This window comes from Symphodus melops, assembly GCF_947650265.1.
Source record: "Symphodus melops genome assembly, chromosome: 16".
Taxonomy (NCBI): domain Eukaryota; kingdom Metazoa; phylum Chordata; class Actinopteri; order Labriformes; family Labridae; genus Symphodus; species Symphodus melops.
This window is the reverse complement of record NC_136706.1, coordinates 6,010,650-6,028,722: the sequence shown is the minus strand read 5'-3', so window position 1 is coordinate 6,028,722 and position 18,073 is coordinate 6,010,650. Positions and strand designations below refer to the sequence as shown.

At 38.1% G+C, this 18,073-nt stretch overlaps 1 protein-coding gene and 1 long non-coding RNA gene across 2 annotated transcripts; one reads left to right on the top strand and one right to left on the bottom strand.

The window, feature by feature from the left end:
• Positions 1-5,748: 5,748 nt before the first annotated feature.
• LOC306836499 (Golgi phosphoprotein 3-like) lies at positions 5,749-11,763 on the top strand. Its single transcript, XM_079363615.1, has 5 exons — positions 5,749-6,187; positions 6,662-6,793; positions 7,920-8,034; positions 8,307-8,467; positions 9,469-11,763. Exons 1-5 carry the CDS (start codon positions 5,975-5,977, stop codon positions 9,730-9,732), a joined length of 885 nt encoding a protein of 294 aa, XP_079219741.1. The 5' UTR covers positions 5,749-5,974; the 3' UTR covers positions 9,733-11,763.
• Positions 11,764-13,216: 1,453 nt separating this feature from the next.
• Positions 13,217-14,205, bottom strand: LOC306836498. The gene is made up of 2 exons (XR_013780786.1): positions 13,915-14,205; positions 13,217-13,804 (listed from the first exon to the last, which is right to left on the bottom strand). It is a non-coding gene; the product is annotated as an uncharacterized lncRNA (long non-coding RNA).
• Positions 14,206-18,073: the final 3,868 nt, after the last annotated feature.

Below are 18,073 nucleotides of genomic sequence, written 5' to 3'. Positions count from 1 at the left end.
AAGTCCAGCATTTTAGGTCTTTTGAGAGTACAGAGGTAACAAAACTTAAACAATCAAAAGATTCTTTTTTTTATGGGGAAATGCATTTCCCTTGATAGCGTTTACATAAAATACACTTTTTGTTATTGCAGTGTCAACCTGTAGATAAAATAAACCTGCAAATGACCTTGGAGAAGGCGAAATCCATTATATGAAATGTAGATACACCTTTCAAATAAGCTAATCGAGTAAGAAAATATATTATTCCCACAAACGTATGGTGGATTAAAGGCATAAAGTAGCGATAATTGGAAACACAAAAATAAAGTTCAAGTACCTCAAATTAACAGTACTTGCATAAATCAACATCAGTGTCTCCTTTGCCTGGACTTGGACAGGGGTGTCTTGAGTACTTCATCACTTCTCCTGAGAAAATAAACTTCATGTTCACTCTAAGGTCAGCTGCAGGTTCATCAGCTGTTCCGGGTCTCTACACGCTAATCAGAAATCTCCGGACTGAACAATGTTGGTCTGCTGTCAACTCTTTAGTTTCTATCACACTAACAAAGGGAGGTTTTATTTAATGTTCATGTTAATGGACGGCTGCATGTTGACTTTCTCTCGTGTGTAATGAAGTTCTGTGTGTACGTGAAATGACACACAAGGTCAAATGTGTGTCTCTGTGTGTATGTGTGTTTTGTACAGCTGGGTTTGAGAACCTCTGGAGGGGTCTCATTGTTAAAGGCTTCCTGTAGAAGTCTAGCAGGGAGAACAGAGGAAAGGGAGGATCAAAACCAAAAACAAGAAATCTGGAGGCTCAATAGAAAAACAGCATTTTAATTTTGTTGGTTACAGAACGATGTTTAGTTTTCTTATCATACAAAAGAAGGGCTCCAAGGTCACATATCTAGCCTTACAAACACAGTCTTTTTTGATGAGCCAGACAGGTGCATGTATAACTGATATCTGAGGAACAACTTACAAAGCTTACTTATAAATCAATAAGAAATTACTTTGCCCTTAAAAAGTTGAAAAACGGGTACTAAATGCTGGTAAATTCTTTTTTACGGTAGATGTTCTATCCTCATAATATACTTAAAATGCTTCCATTTAGTCATGGCCTTTAAGAGAAAAGAGTAACAATAAGGAAAAATTGCCTAACCAGTATTCACCATAAAGGTTCTTCTACAGGGCATGGAAGTGTCACATCCATTTTTAGCTTGCAGCGGAAACAAGTTTTGTATTCAACAATGTCTTATAATCAGGTTGAAGGTAATATGGGGCAGCAGTTTATTCAATTGGAGACATGTTTGTGTCAAACTGGTGGCCATGAAGTCCAAGGTTCATTGTCTTTCAGCTCTTTTTTTGTCTACCTCTGGGTGAAAATCTGGCTCTGTAGCTACTTAACGCTTCATCGTGTTTGCAAGCAAGTCGCCATCTGTGCACGTCAGTCGTTTGATGCTAAGCAGGTATTTTTATGGTCACTGTATCTGAAACTCTATACGATTCTCTATAAAGAGGCTTTTATTGTAGTGAGTGAGCTCAGCAGCACATCAACAAAAAATACTGGTGGACTTTACTCGCAATCTATCTGGGCGCTTCCAGTATAATGACATCACTGCAGTTGCACCCTGAGCCTGCTTCTCTTCTCTGTCCATAATTTTCTTTGCACTCAATGCATGTTGATACTGCTCTGTTTGTGACCATGTAGTGTAGCACATACTACTTTTAACACTACAAGTCCACTAGGTTTAGTCATTCTCACTCATAATTCAGACAGCGCTACAAAATAGAAAATCCCACATGTACAACATAAGTAGTGTGTAATTTTGGACACAATGAGAAACAATGAGAAAGAACTGTACATTGTAGGGCTTAAATACAATAAAAGCAGAGAGACTGAACCAAAAGTTGCAAGCCAGCCAGCCAAACAATGAGTTAGTACTCACTTTAAAGGGTTGTGGATTGCAGTGATAAATGTCTGTACAGTTCATTAAGATCCCAGGGTAACATATTCCCCTACTTTCATTTGATACTGACATTGATTATAGCCACTTTAAAAAAGTGTAGCCAATCAAACTGCAATTGAATCAAGCCACATTTAGAGCAATAATAACAGATTTTAACAAGATTTTTCCAGCAAGTTCAAGTTCATCTCTCCAGTGTTGTGATTTCTGTTTGTGGCTGATTCTGAGACAATGACTTCATTCAGCCAAACGCACGTGATAAACAACTTCCTCAGCCCATTGACTGATCTTTGTCCCAGATAGGAAACTTTCAATACGTGTATTCATGTCTGTGCTGTGAAGTGAAATCAAGTAAAATCACCCTTTGCTCTATCACATTATATGATGTTGTCGATGTATTGCCTCATTGTTGTGTTTATTATTCATGTCACTGTGAATAGGGCGAAGTCACAGCACTTCCCGTAATTGTTCAGCGTTGGCGCAGATGTGTAAATGGGCATCAATTGGCTTTTTTTGTTCACCTTGTGATTTTTGTTCTTAACTGTAAGGAACAGCCTTATTAGGCCCACCTGGCCTCCAAGCTGGCATGTCCTTGGGGCGTGCTGCTATCATATTTGCAGCATGAATTGCACCAAGCTTCTGTTTCACACTCATTTAAAACTGAGAAATAATATCAGCTGAGGAAAATTTTGCAGATGTGACCTTTGATTCTCCAATTATTCACATAGAGTTTGGCCGATCTTATTTCTCAGTATTCTAACAAGCTGCAAGAAAACTGATAGGATATTCATATTTCGAGCAATCTTCATGTGATCCCAAAATTGAGATTCTGCTTTTTCTCAACCTTCTGGTATCCATTGGGGCTTTGGAATATCACAAGCTATTAAACATAATTATATTTTCTCAGCTATTATTCTCCAGTGACATGTTCTGTAGCAGCCAATTGAACGATTCTGTATTTCACTTACAGCAGTGCAATGGTAAGTGACTCTCATAGTTCTCTCAGTGGGGGTGTTGTCTTTTAAAGAGTGTGCGCATGTGTGTATGCGAGTGTGTTCATGAGCATTTATATAGACGGGGGCACAGAGGGTCAACTCCTTGCCCACTCCAGAGACAGGAAATGGCTCCAATATGGGCCTGAGTGTGGCCTCATACAAAGCTCTGGGGAGTGATTTAGGCATCTTGTCAGGACCAGAGCTGCAGGATCAGTGAGCAAAAATGTAGAAAGTGAAAAATACAGATGTTTAGTTTGGACCATTTGAAACCATAGATCTCTGCTGGGCTTCACAGGGACCCTAAGGTTTATTAATAGTGTCAGTGGGGGCGACAAACAATGAGCCGATCCATCATGAAACATTGACATCCAGTATAATTATTACATTTAAAATAATTGGGACATATTAATGGATGGGATTTTAATTTCTGCTTATTGTTATGCATTTAATAGACATTACATTTGAATCTATAAATGTTTATTTTGTTGTTTAGTCTGATGAAATGAGTATTGAAAAATGAAATCTCCCTGTCCATCTCACTGTACACTGACTGTAGCATGAGGAGATTTATTTGACTATTCCAGGCCCAACACGCTCTGACGCTTATACATCTTGTCATCTTGGACTGTGTGCAAGTATTCTACTTAGATGGTCAGGGAGTGGGACAACCATCTCTCGGCTGTGATGGTCGCAGAGATAGTTGTTTACACAGAGCATATTTCCGACCGTCTGTGGAATCATCTCCTCAAGGAATTTTTAGGGCCACACTTATGGGCTCCTTAACGTCAGTGGAAGAGACCGTGTTTGTAACTTTGCAGGCGGTTTGTGAGGTGTTCTGACTTTCTTGGTCGAGTTTATTAGGGAAGAACAAAAAAGAGATGATTGTGTGCTGAAAATAAAGACTTAATTTAATTATAAAATGCTGCGTTAATGGAGAAGTAATACATGTCTTTGCTCAACAGTGGTTTAATATAATATAATAATATAAGCAATATAGTATTTGATTTGAAGCTCCTATGTCGACGCTGCCTCATTTTAGAGGGGAATATTAGTCTTTTCTGCTTCGTATAGACAGTTACATTTGAAAGTTAATCATAAATAAAGAATGTATTTAAATACTTCTGGAAAGAAATAAAATGTGAAGTAATGTTCAAATTAGCTTAAAGAAACCAAATGGTAGCCAGTCATCCACCCATAAATCTATCAAGCCATCCATCCATCCACAATACTTTTTACTTTTGTTACTTTCTGAACATTGTTGTTCTGTTACTAGCAGGTGAAATACTGGAGCGCCCCTTCACAGATTTCTTCTCTGTCAATGTTTTACAGCTGGCGGCTCCCCTGATGCAACAGACCATACAAGGATGGCTACGTCTCCAGAGTACAGTAGGGGGACTCCTCTTCATAGATTGAGTGCAGGAGCAGTGCTCACAGCAGCAACACTCAAACATATCTTCAATAGCAGGATCATGAACAACACTGAGCTGTGAGGACAGGCTGTCAAATGACTCCTGGAATGTGTAGGTCGTATCTAACGTGTAGCTCTTTTGAGCAGTATTGCGTTTATAGTATTGTGTGGAATGGCATGACATATTGTTGTTTGAGAGAATGCTTGCTTAGCTAATGCTTTGATGGAAATATATGATCACACATCATCTGTTATAGTTGATCTTCCTACTGTTCAGCCTTCAGGAACTACAGACTAAATAATCCCTGAATCCTTTGCGTCCTGAGCAGTCCTTCTGATAAAACAAGTTGACTGACATGAGGAGAGGACTGCAGTGAATGAGATGGAAGTGGAGTGAGGTCAAGTGGAGGACATTTCGGACATCATCATCAACAACAATGGACGTATGCCAGTAACAAAGTGCTCCTTTAATAAGTGACATTAAGAAGCTGCAAAGAGATGCCTGAGCTATACGGATGACAGTAAAATCTAGTTATATGACAAAGTCAGAATTAACGCAGTTGTAATGTAAAGTTATGTCAGCATTAAAGAGCTAATATTTGATGTAAGTCTGTCTCTGGAAAAAAAAAATACCTTTCAGTTGTTGCAATACATGCTCTACAAATGACAAGGAGACTACATTCATGTTTCGAATGAGCGTCTGTTTTCCTATACAGAAGAGGAGAGAAAAAGGATCATCAGATAAGTCATGTTTCCTGAATGCAGTCTGCCACCTTGTGCCCAGCAACCTCAATTACACTGTGTATTTAGAATATGGTTTGTCTGAATAAGAACTACTAGTGATAATGTATATCTTTTAGTCTCTGAATATGTATCTGACTAATTCTTTTACATTGTAATTTATTAAAGTGGCTGTGGTATAACACTAAAGGACTGATGTTGATATTCATTATAAAAGTCCAAAGGAGAGTAAATTCATGGTGGAGGGCAACAAGGGGGGTATTGTTGAATTGCAAGAAGAAGCCCCGTGAACCCCATTTATAGATGTAGTTATCAAAGGCTCTTGCTTATGGGCACCTCGGTAGCTGCAAAATGGTCTTTTTTTGTAGCTTTGGTGAAATATTCATTTATTTATTCTTAGTTTATAACATGCTCAACAACTGTATTTTAGAGGGGTTTTTTTATTTATCGATCAGTATTCCCATTTTGTAAATATCTTGCTTTATTGAAAGTAGTCATATTATTTCATGGGTCTATGAATTGTTAAACCATCTGAAAAATGGGTAAAGGTCTAAGTTGAACAAATTTATTTTAGCATACGCCTTCGTGTGTGTGTTGAACTTTGATGTATTTCTAATGACCCTGAATGCAACAGGCGTGATGCGTTCAACGTTCCGGTCAAACCACAATCGACGTCACTGCCACCATGTTGGATCAGGAAGTGGGTAGAGTCGGAGCAGGAATCCTGAGCCGAGTTTAACGGAAAAACGACCGTCTCTCTTATCCGATCGGGTCAACCATTTCACTTTTCTCACCTTTAGAAATCCAGGTTGCATGCTGCGCAGCTCTCTGGCTGGTCGAGGTAGGCGCTCTTCCAAGCATTTGATCGTTTCGCGACACCAGCCATGTCCGGGATCACGCACAGATCCTCGGGCCTCGTTCAGCGGAGGACCGAGGCCATTCGCAGCGCCGCCGCCGCCGACAAGGAGAGGGAGTCCGACGGGGAGGAAGACGAGGTGCGCCGCGGGGAGGATGACGACGACGACAAGGGGGACTCGAAGGAAACGAGGCTCACACTGATGGAGGAAGTGTTGCTGCTGGGCCTCAAGGACCGAGAGGTGAGGACTGTTTTTGTTTTTTAAAATCTGTAATCTTACTCGGTGTATTCAACATTTGTTAAGATGTTAACGTCGCTTCAACAGCCGTGTTTGAAAACGTCAAGTTTAGTGTTACCAACTGAAGTAAAGTATCGACATTATCCGTTTAAACAGCTACTGAAAGCATAATTTGAAGTTAAGGTTACGCTTATTAGTTGTTTGTAGACATGTCACCAAAACACCGTGCTAACATATTACACATAAGCTGCATTTTGTTGTTGTTTGTAAATCGCCAAACGAGCAATGATCCCAAGTTAAGCTAATTATTGTATTTACTTTCTACGTGGCTCTCGTAGCTGTCTCGTTACCTGAGCAGTTTTTTTTTTTTTTTTTTTTTAAGGCAGCGACACAACTCCAGCCATGTCTGAAAACATGAATATCAACACGTCAGCTAAGCTAACAAACGCTGCACCTTGATTGTTCCTTCCTCCTCAGGGCTACACGTCTTTCTGGAACGACTGTATTTCTTCCGGCCTTCGAGGCTGCATGCTGGTCGAACTGGCCCTCAGAGGGAGGCTGCAGCTGGAGGCCTGTGGTGTGAGGAGAAAAAGCCTGCTATCTAGGAAGGTGAGTGCTGATCAGTGTTCACATGCAGAAAAAGCTGTGTTTACATGCGTGATGCTCCTGTACATATATTTGAATGCCTCCTCATATAGTGTTAAACATAATTACAACAAAAATAATTGATGCTTTATTCAGAAACATACGATGCACATGCATTAATGGAGAATTAATCGCCCCTCGCACTCTTTGGGCTTGTGTGCCTTGCTCAAGGGCATCTGCAGTGCTCAGGAAGTGGCACTTCTCCAGCTACCAGACCAATTTCCAGACTTGGTGTGAGGGGACCTGAAGCGGCTCCCAACCTATAGACTGTCTGTTTACCCAAGAACACTAAGGACACAAGTTGGAAAGTAGCAGTAGCTCTACAGACTACGAAAAACGCTACTCTCTATGCAACACATTAGTTTCATGCTTTGTATTGAAACTATATAAAATAGCATTGTCCATTTGTCCCTATTAAATTATTCAATTCAAATTTTAGATGTGAACAGCAACTAAGAGTTGTGACCTTATACCATGTTACACAAACGGATCATAAGTATTTATCCATCTGGGTAAATTCAAGCTTAAAAATGTTCTTCTAATTACGTCATTTTGCATGAATTTTTTCAGTTGGAGTTTTTTTTTTAAATACATAATTTATTTGTGCCTCTTTGAGTATTTGGAAAAGCGCTATATAAAACTAATTTATTATGATTATTATTAATCCAACACCAAATTACCTTTTGTTCCTCAGAGGTTCGGAGTGCCCAAGTGTGGAACGTTACTTCATCGTCAATGTGTTGACAAAGCTTTAAGTTGTAATCTTGAAAAATGTACACTGTATGATGTGTTTCATACCTCAGAACTACTTCCTGCCAGTTTTTAGATTTTATGTGTGATATGACTATTGGTTCATCAACTTGGTTAGCCAGGTACCAAATGTTTAAGGTAAGGTTTTAAAATGATTCAAGACCTTTGACACCCTTTAGTCTTGTCTCTGTAAGAAAAAGCATGTCACACGGCTGGTTTTCTCACCCTTAGCGTTTTGCTTTATAGCATGTGTAGTAAGTCCTGTGCAAACAGGATGTGTATTAGGTGTAAGCTAGACGCATGCTGATGTTCAAACATGTCCCTATTTGTGTTTGCCCAGGTGATCTGCAAGTCGGATGCCCCGACAGGAGATGTGCTACTGGATGAGGCCTTGAAGCATGTAAAAGAAACCCAGCCTCCAGAGACTGTGCAGAGCTGGATAGAGCTGCTGAGTGGTGAGATAAGCTCTTAAGAGTTTGCTTACTTAACGATGCATTGTTTGATCTGTTGGACTAGGAAGTGACACATTTTCCTTTTGATAGTCTGTCTTGCCTTTACTCTTGATCAACATCTGATAACCTAATCTGCACAAATTCCTGTGTCATTCTGTCACACTGTATGGGTGTAAGTGGCAACACACTTTTGATTGGATACACATTAAAAGGATTAAGACTTTGTTTCGGTTAGTGTGGATAATGGCCTAAAAAGGATCTCATGTTGCCCTCAGGAGAGACCTGGAATCCCCTGAAACTACATTACCAGCTGAGAAATGTAAGAGAACGTCTGGCGAAAAACCTGGTTGAGAAAGGCGTCCTCACCACAGAGAAACAAAACTTCCTGCTCTTTGACATGACAACACATCCACTCACCAACAGTACCATTAAACAGGTAAGGAGCGGACATTTTCTGCTTTATAAGTAAGAGTAAAAAATCGGCTCAGCCTACTGTACCTAAAACAAAGTTCTGTATAACCAATAATATTATCTAAAGTTTTCAAACATGAGCATTGAGAATGAGGGTCACAGCCTCAGCTTTAACTGTCTGTGAGCTTGACCTGGACTTGCACAGTAATGGCGACAACAAATTCTGACAGGACAGGTTTACAGCTAACAAACTCCAAAATGAGGTAAAAATATTGTTTATAGTTTCTTACTTCCACAGTGGATGCATAGAGCTGCAAGAGAGTTTTTTAAAAATTATTTAGCTGGGGAGCTTATCATACATCCACAAAAAAATCAAACCGTCACTCACATCACTAGATCGGTGCTGAGTCGAAATAATACTATCGAGATTCAGATAGAGACTCGCAACAATATGGCTGCCAGATGCTTATTTATTTGCTATGTGTACTGAACACAACGTTTCCTGCGGCTTCTCGGCTCTTCTTCAGGTGAGCTCAATCGAGCTCGAAACATTGCACGTAGCAAATAAATAAGACAAGATAAGCAAAGAAGCATCCATAGTGTTGAAAGTCTTTATCTGCATCTCAGAGCTGATCATACAGAAAACATCACAAAATATCAAATCAAAACAGTCAAACACCTTTCCCCACATTATTCTGCAAATCTCTCTGCAGCTCAGTTAGTTGAATGAACCTCCAAATAAATATTCAGTGGTGTAAGCGTTTATTATCAGTATGAGTTTGGCAGATAGAAAAAGAGCTTGCTAGCTTTAGAACATCGATTATCGTATTAAGTTACATGTTAATGGCTCTTAAGTCAGCCAAACACAGAAGAGGATATGAGAAGATATTTTATCTGAGAATGGAGCTAAGCTTTTTTTTAATGCGATGCTGTACTAATTATCTGCCGATGCAAGTTGTTTTTATTCTACTTCTTAAGATATGTTCAATGTATACAAAACATATTTGTTGATGTGAATTTCACTAGCGCCTCGTCAAGAAAGTCCAGGACTCGGTCTTGGAGAAATGGGTCAACGATCCCAACCGCATGGACAAACGCATTCTGGCCCTGATTCTTCTGGCTCACTCATCCGACGTACTCGAGAACGCCTTCGCCCCCCTCCAAGACGAACAGTACGACCTGGGTATGAAGAGAGTCCACACTCTGCTGGAGCTGGAGCCTGAGAAGGAAAGCGCCAAGCCCAACGCTAACGAACTTATGTGGGCCGTTGTGGCTGCGTTTACTAAATGAAAACATGTCATTTATTGGACTGAAAGATCTGGCTATGGTCTGTGTTATTTAATCGGTTGAAGGACTTCACTTAATGATGCAGACTTCACTCTAATGAGACAATCTATTTTTGGATGGGGAGCCTGTTTGTACATCTATTCTGGATGACATATTTTGGTGGTAGTCCATATTAACCCAGTGCAATCTGATCGGTGGTGGGTTTCACCAAGTAACATTCGGCTGGTTGGAGCGATCTCTTGATTTAAAAAAAAAAAAGAAAAGAAAAGAAAAAGAAAAAAGACTGACATCTATCATAAGGGGAAAAACCTGCCACTGGCATCGGTATACATATAAACAGATGGTCTTCTGTTACTGTGCACAACATATAAGAACAAAGCTGGTTTCAGCAGCAGTCATGGTGGATATGAAGATTTCTGACTGGGGCCAAGTTTCTCTTCAACTATAAGGAAACATCTCTTCATCACTACAAGATCAGGCCAGATCCCCATGTTGGTCTCCATACTGTCCTCTCACGCTTATGCAAGGTTACACGATAGCGAATCACATTGCTAACGATGCCTCTTTGTACTCTGCTTTCACCTTTTCATTCCCATGTGTATTGGGACTGCAAACATGGTGTTACTGTAAGAATAGATTACCTGATGGTGGCTAGAGTCTGTCTTTTTTCCTCATGACATTTTGAGGAGGAAAGACAGAATGCACAACTTTGTTTGCTGGGTAATTTGGGCTTTTCTATCTCTTTCACCAAATGAAGACAATAAACCTTTAGTCTGAAAAAAAGAAAAGTCACATTTATTTTCTGCAAAGGGTCCACTGCTATTTATGGACTAAGACCAGTCTTCCATTTGTATTTATGTTGCTTGTCGATGCTTGGAGTAGATGCCATTTATCAACTATTTTGCACAGTCAGTAGCCGTGTAGATAGGTCGTAGATCATATTTAGCATACATGGTTAAGGAAAAAAAAAGACCTCATTTATTTTGTCTACAGCTATTGAGCTTTATCTTAAAATCATTCCTCTGGATATATATTTAAAAAAAGCGTCTACTTGTATTTTTATGGTTGAGTTCTTATGGAAAGATACAGGAAAAGCAGCAGCTGTTAAAAACTTTTTGATTTAGATCGCTGTTAAGATGGTTCTTCTTAAGATCAGCTGAGAAATGTTAGCCACTTGTGCTAGTTTCAGTTCAGAAAAGTGTCTAGTAACCCAAATTTAAAAAAGACAATACTAATCGTAGCCTTGCAGGTGGTTTGGATTTCATTTAGCTTTGTGTCAGAGAGATGTTTTATTTTTCGAGGCTCATCAGCTGTAAAAGAAAAATATCTGAAGCCACATCGCTCCCTGGAGTTTCTGTGATTAACCCATACACTTTCTGTCAATGTTTTCATTTGGAACTACTTTTTTGTTGAAGATTTCACCCTTATGAAAGCTAAATGAATCATTCGAGACAAGGGAGACAACGTTTTGTGAAAAATGAGTGAATTAGCGCCTTAAGTTTACCTTTTGCAATATTTGTCACCCTTTGTGTGTCATGTCAAAACAAGATGTTTATCCCAATCTCATACGTTTTATTGATCCATCTACACAGACTATTGGAGGGTTACTTGTGCCCCAGATTAATCCTCTGTTAAAGACTGAAACTGTTCTACACCATGCAATCTATTGGATATAAAATCAGGATTGTAATTGTCTTTCTGGTCTGATGAGTGTGATCTTTGTATGAAGTTACATTATCTATGGTTTCATGGCATACTTATAGTTCTGTCTCTATTTTCTGCCTACAAAATACCAATGGGAATGAAGAAGTGTTGAGATGTTTACAGCAGAGAAACACCATGCATGCTATTGGTGGAGGGCCAGGTACTTGTGGATGTAGCTACAGAGAAAAGGCTTGTATGTAATTATTAGTCATTTTATGTGTACGATCTAAAGGAATTTAAAGAAAGGGATCTTCTCTATCCTCTATAATTCTGTATGCTTTTGTATTACCACACAAAATAAAGTAAGGATCCTTTAAGTGCCTGAATTTAGCACTGTTTTGCTCCTGTTTTTATTTAGTATATCATTTTCAGAATTTGCTGCATCTGTATCGTGTTTTTTTTTTTTCTTTTTCTTCTAATGAAATCATTAAATAGTCCCATATGCCATATAATATCATAAAAATCCCCCCCAGGTGATTAGTCCTGTATATCTTTTAGTTAAGATTAACACAAATACAAGTACATTGCTTCTGGGATCTGAAAGTTATGATGGCTGCACTTAAGAAAATATTTGTTGGAAAGATGGGCAACCAATAAAAAAAATAACAGTTTGAACTTTGGGAAGTAAGCAGGGCATGTGATGAGAATCAGAACTGATCATTTTTTGACTGACTTGAACCTATTACATTTGTTAAATGTCAGAATATATTGGTATTTGTCTGAAAGTGAAGGAAAAGCTCTCTGATAATTTGTCCCGCACACCCTCATTTTAACAGTGCTATGACAACGAAGAAGCCTTAAATGATAACCAAGGTTGATTAAATTATTGATTAAATAATTCATAGCTTGCAACAGCCTTTCTTACCCTTCACTTGAACTTCCTTTTAAACACAAAAATGTGAATTTATGAGTTATATTACTGGCATGGCCATGTGAAAAAAGAAATTGTTGATGGACAGATTATTCATTTGTTTGATCACCTTCCTGCCTGAATTTGGCTCAACTCTAATGTCTGCACACTTTTGTTGTTCTCCTTTGATCCTTGGTATTAAAAATGTAAAAGACCATTTGATTTTAGATTCTGCAAAGGTGAGGTCTGAAATGAGAACAATAGCCAACAAACTGTTTAAACTCATGGATCTTATGATGGTCATTGAGCCAGCTCATGATCAGTTTTTCAATTTTACTCCTGGAGTAGGCCTATATAGGTTTAATTTTAGCAAATGTTTTCCACTGTCACATGTTGTTTACTTTGTATTTTCACACCACGTTTATTGTCTCCTTTTTCTTTGTGTTTGTCATAACCTGACTGCAAGACAAATCTTCCCTACAGGGACAACAAAGTTGAAGTTCAGGTTCAAGTAAAAATGCAGATAGAGCAAGCAGCTCGTTAGCTTAGCCTAGCCTAGCACAAAGACTTAAATCAGCTGGCTCTATTCAAAGGTTGAAGAAGCTCTAACTAAACTGTATAACCACCTGTTTAATCTCTGCAGAGGTTTAAAGGGTCTTGCTTTGTCCCTGTTTCAAGCTTTTATGCTAAGCTAACCTGCTAACTGCTTTCAGCATTAAACTCTTAAATCAAACCCAATTATCCTAACATCAGTAGTTTAATCTGTACAAAAGTGTAAAAATGACTTCATTTGCTTCCCTGTATTAGCTTTATGCTTCGTTAAACTAAGCTAACCCATGACATTTTAACATCAGTCAACATGGTTATGTCTTAAGCTACCCTGATTTAGCTGTTAAAAGATTTTAACATATTTCCAAAATTATGAAACAGATACTGGATTGAAAGAATTGCAGTTATTTATTAACCATTCGTGAAATTCTTCCAAAGATAGAAAGAAAGAGTCTTAACTCTACCGTTCTTCAGTTCACATACATTAATTCAGAGAGGATAACATTCATATGTCTGTATATACAGTGAATACATTAGTATGTATAGAGCACATGTGACAGTCAGCACCTCTTAGCATGACTTCCATTCAGATGTTCCACTTTTGTCACCAATGGGTCCCAATTGGTTGATCAAAAACATCCCACACATCTGGCTTTCTTGGCAGCTTTAAATAAGCTGACCATGGACAGTTCACATCCAACATGTCCATCCAGGGGTTTCCACATGCATACATCCACCTTAAGAGCAGCACATTTTGCCAGTAATGAGTCAGTATCCAAGACTCTTCTGCTTTGGCTCTCATTGCCATTCAGTTTTGCCAAAATTCCTCTTCAAGTACTGTCAAGTCCTGTTAGATTTTTGTGACAGTCTTGTAGTTCTTGATTAGAATCTCCAGCAGCTTGTATTTCCAGTCTAGTATGTCTCCAATTCGACGTAGCTCATGTGCACAGGTATCAAGAGTTTCGGCAAAGTCTGTGGGCGAAAGAGAGACAAACTGAGTATCCATGTAATCACACAAGTATACATTTAGGAAGCTTGTACAAAAACATGCCAGATAAAATAAAATGTCCCTAAATACTCACCATGGCTAGCCATTTCTGTGACAACAATGCTTCTCAAAAGCAAGAAAAACATTTAAAGGTTCAGCTTTTCCTCCCCTTGGCGCTGTAAAAGCTCTGTAGTTGTTGTTTGACAAGAGGCAACAGGTTTGACCTATTGATAGCAGTGCCAGCTTAAATACTGCAGTGTGACGTAACTTCATGACTGAGGAATCCCCGAAGGCTACAGCCAAGTTCCTCCCACACTGAGGTAGACGTCTGTTCACAGAATTGTTTTCAGGCTCTTTTAATCAGGTGCGTTATGTAAAACGTGACCCTACGTACTTTACAATTGGTAAAACACAACAAGTAGGATTGCTGTACACAACTATACACACCATTACTGTTTGTGCCAAAGAGTTTGTGTTTGCACTGTAATGAAATTATACATGCAAATAGGAGCAGTTTAAGGACAGTAAAAGGGGTCATGTGAAGACATTACATTTTAGGTTTATGGAGCCTCATATATCCAACTATACATGAAAATATAAAATCATTATATTATAGTTATTTTGTCTAAAATCAAGTGTTTGATCAGACCTCACTCAACTCAGGTAGTTGACATTTCAAACAGCTCGTTTGACCCAGTAATTTAGTCCAGGATTCTGTAAAAAAAAAAAAAAAAAAAGGATCTGTGAGATGACTTAAACTGCTTCTTGCAGTCTGCTCTCAGATTGGGTCCTGTAGCATTGTTAAAAGATGTGTATGACATGATTTGTCTTTGCTTCGACATGCATTTTTGACATCATTGTTTTAATCCCTGACACATATATATTTTTTCTCATTCTGTTGTATCTGCTGCATTATTCACTCATGTTCACTGGAATTACGAAACAAAGCCTGCCTGTAACCTACAGGTATGGCTTTGAAAAATACAAAAAGAAAATTTCCAAACTAATATATCAGATTCTCTTCATTCAAAATATATAGATTTTTTTTAATTAGGTCACAATTAACTTGGCAGGAAGTTACAAACAAACACTAACCCAACTACAGTGTGTCATGTGAAGTAACATTTAAGCATGACAGACCACACTGAGTAGAGAGGAGTTTTTACCTCACACTTATATAATCCCATAAAGTTTTACTGTTTGTGTCAGTGTAAGACTTGGAACAGACAACAACAGTTCACAGAAGCATCAGTGGCTGATTTTGTGTCCTAATGGACCGATTGTGATAAGATATTCGGACATTTGGGTTGTTTTCTGAATGTAGGCCATGTAACACTAACATCATTTTAAAGATTATATAAACACGTAAAATGCTAAATAGCCAGCATGGCATGTGATCAGAGGGAAGTGTTTGTATAAAAACATGTTATATCACATGTGATATACAGTATGGAAAACCTTAGGCAATTCAAGAACAACATTTGTAGACAGAGTTTATTTGTCATCAGAGTGGCATTTCTTTAAGCAACACGGTGTCTAATTACATCAGACACAGCAGGGCCGTGACCGTAACCAACAGAAACTGAATTAAAGTGCTGTAATAGACTTATATTTAGCCTTTTGGTTCATTCAAAGTTTTCCAGAAAAGGGCCCGGGTCTGAATATTGTGCTCAGCACATGCATCACTAACATGTCTCAGCTTGCCTGCTGCTATCTCTTTCCATCTGCAGACACAAGGAAGTTCAGAGAAAATAACAGACAGGTGATCTGAAAGACACAGTCTGGACTGTTTGTTTGATGTAAGAAAACTGATTCATTGTGCATCAGAGAAGAGTGACACACTTACAAAAAGTTTGGGGGATTACAGGAAATTGAATACAGGAACTATATGACATATTAACAAGAAGAGGGATACCAAAACATAAGCATGACCTAGTTATTAAAACCTAAAAGAACTGTAGGGAAATTCAGACTATTTATAAGTACCAAATAATCCTGTTAAAAGTATTTAATTTAAAGTGATGTTTAATGTACTGAAGTGTAACTGGAAATGTGCCAAAAGCATCAAAGGTTGAATTACTTATTCAGAAAAATATGTTTTCTGAGTTGTATTGCAATATTTCTTTATCAATGCTCATGCAGTGCAATTTCAACATATGCCGAAAAGTTTAAGACAAGTAGTTCCTAAACCAATGATTCCCTGATCTAGACTTTGACAGTCCAATCAAAAGGATAAGATAATGAGGCTGAACTTTTCTCCAACTTTTGCTTTCCTTTAATTTATGAAGTAATATAACGTAAGTGGGTCATACATTAGATTAGATTTTATAGGTAATTTGATAATTGTAACTTTATAACAAAAATAGAGAGAAATAATATACTAGGACACACATTGAAAGCAGGATGACGAGGTGAAGATCTTATCATGATACACATATGAGGAGCAGTTCAGCTGTTAAATATTGTAAGAAGGGATAAAGGAAGGAAAATTAATGTATTCATGAATTTGCAACAACCAAATACACTGAATATAATACGTTTGTATGACAATAACAAAACATTAGTTTTTTTTACTCCTTTTCATGACACCATACAATACGTCACGATACACAACAGGAAATTATACAATACAACAGCATATGATACGAAATGACATGATACAACATGATGTGATGCAATATGACAAAACTGGAAATGATAGAATACAATACGACACAACATGAAATGGTACAATACAGCACAAAACGACATGATGTGATTTGATAGGACACAACACAATTTCATAGGAAACGATAGGACATGATACCATACAACATGAAATGGTATAATACAACATATTTCACATTATATTATAATAGCAACATACAAAAATCAATTCAGCACAGTATGTTATGATATGATATGTTACACTCTTTGACTTCTTGGGGAAATTTGTCTGCGACTCTTGCGCTGCATCCAATTAGCTGTAAAAAAACGCCTTAATACGAAGAAAAAATGTATGATAGTACGTCAGTTGGGGTTTTAATGTGCGTCAGCCGTCAACAATCTTAAATGAAACCATGTGCAATGCTGAAAGGGGGAAATATCTCTTCAGTTAAACTTCTAACAACACGTAGACTAACAAAATGTTGCAACAGGCCCCAACTACACTCACAGCTAAATACATTATTATTGCTCTCTGTTTGTATACAATTACAACAGCGTTTTTAATATAAAATCTATCTTACGTAGAGATTAAACTGAAGCTTTAAATTCCATGTTGGAGTGGAAAGAGGTGTACACTTGAAGAATTAAATTTATCAAAATGTAATATTTCAAGAAAAATCTAGTTAATCTAAATTGCAAATAAAGGTCACAAGGCTGCAGAGAACTGGGGCCTCTTCGCTGATAACAGATGTTATAAATCAGTGAGTCTTCTGTGCTTGACTTTTATTGCCACATGCTGACGCACTACGGAGAGAGAGAGAGACTGAGAGGCAGAGGGCTTATTCACTGTAATTGTACTCTGAACAGGCTTATCAGAGCTACAGTATACCTGCGCAGTTCAGTCATGTGCTTTACCTGTTTGTCAACACATCTGTGTGTTGTTGTTCTTCTGATGTTGTGAAATTATCTTACATAAAAGGAGGATGTGACCTCATGCCTCTTTCCGATGTTTGGAAGAGGAGCAGGTCAACAAAGGTTTCCATGCCTTTGGGGGAAAGAACATACTAATTATTAAGCATTAACTCTGATAGTCTCCAACACTTTACATGTAAGACGTGTTGGTTTCACCGGTTTGTCTGTTTGTCTGTCTTAAACAATCCTCTGATGCACACCCGTCGCTATCGAAGGGCCAAATGTTTATAAATACCGTTTGAATTCAGTGTATTTGTGCACATTCTCCTGCGTCACTATTGCGACACAGTTAGTAATGCAGACATGTTTGAGGGAAATTGTAAATAACATTAACATAACATGCATAATTTACCTCAACAGTGTCTCTGTCTCTCTGGATTACTTTGCATGCTAATTTTGTTTTGTAATGTAGCATCATAAACTGTAAATATTACCTATTTGCCTCAGTTGTGCCAGGCTGATCATTTCAGAGAAAATCATAAGGTTTCTTGACATAAGTGTTTAAACTCACAAAGTAAACTTTTGTGTTTTCTCTTCAACACTGTTGACCTCAGATTGAGGCCATGAGTGAACCACAGTTGTCTCTAAGAAACATAAGAATTCTGATGCAAGCTGACTGCAGCATTTTCCTTTTT

Bases quoted from the DNA above. Each gene is read 5' to 3' on its own strand.
- LOC306836499 (XM_079363615.1), top strand. From the start codon at position 5,975: ATGTCCGGGATCACGCACAGATCCTCGGGCCTCGTTCAGCGGAGGACC. The intron at 6,188-6,661 runs GTGAGGACTGTT...CTTCCTCCTCAG, and splicing joins TGGGCCTCAAGGACCGAGAG to GGCTACACGTCTTTCTGGAA. The intron at 8,035-8,306 runs GTGAGATAAGCT...TGTTGCCCTCAG, and splicing joins CTGGATAGAGCTGCTGAGTG to GAGAGACCTGGAATCCCCTG.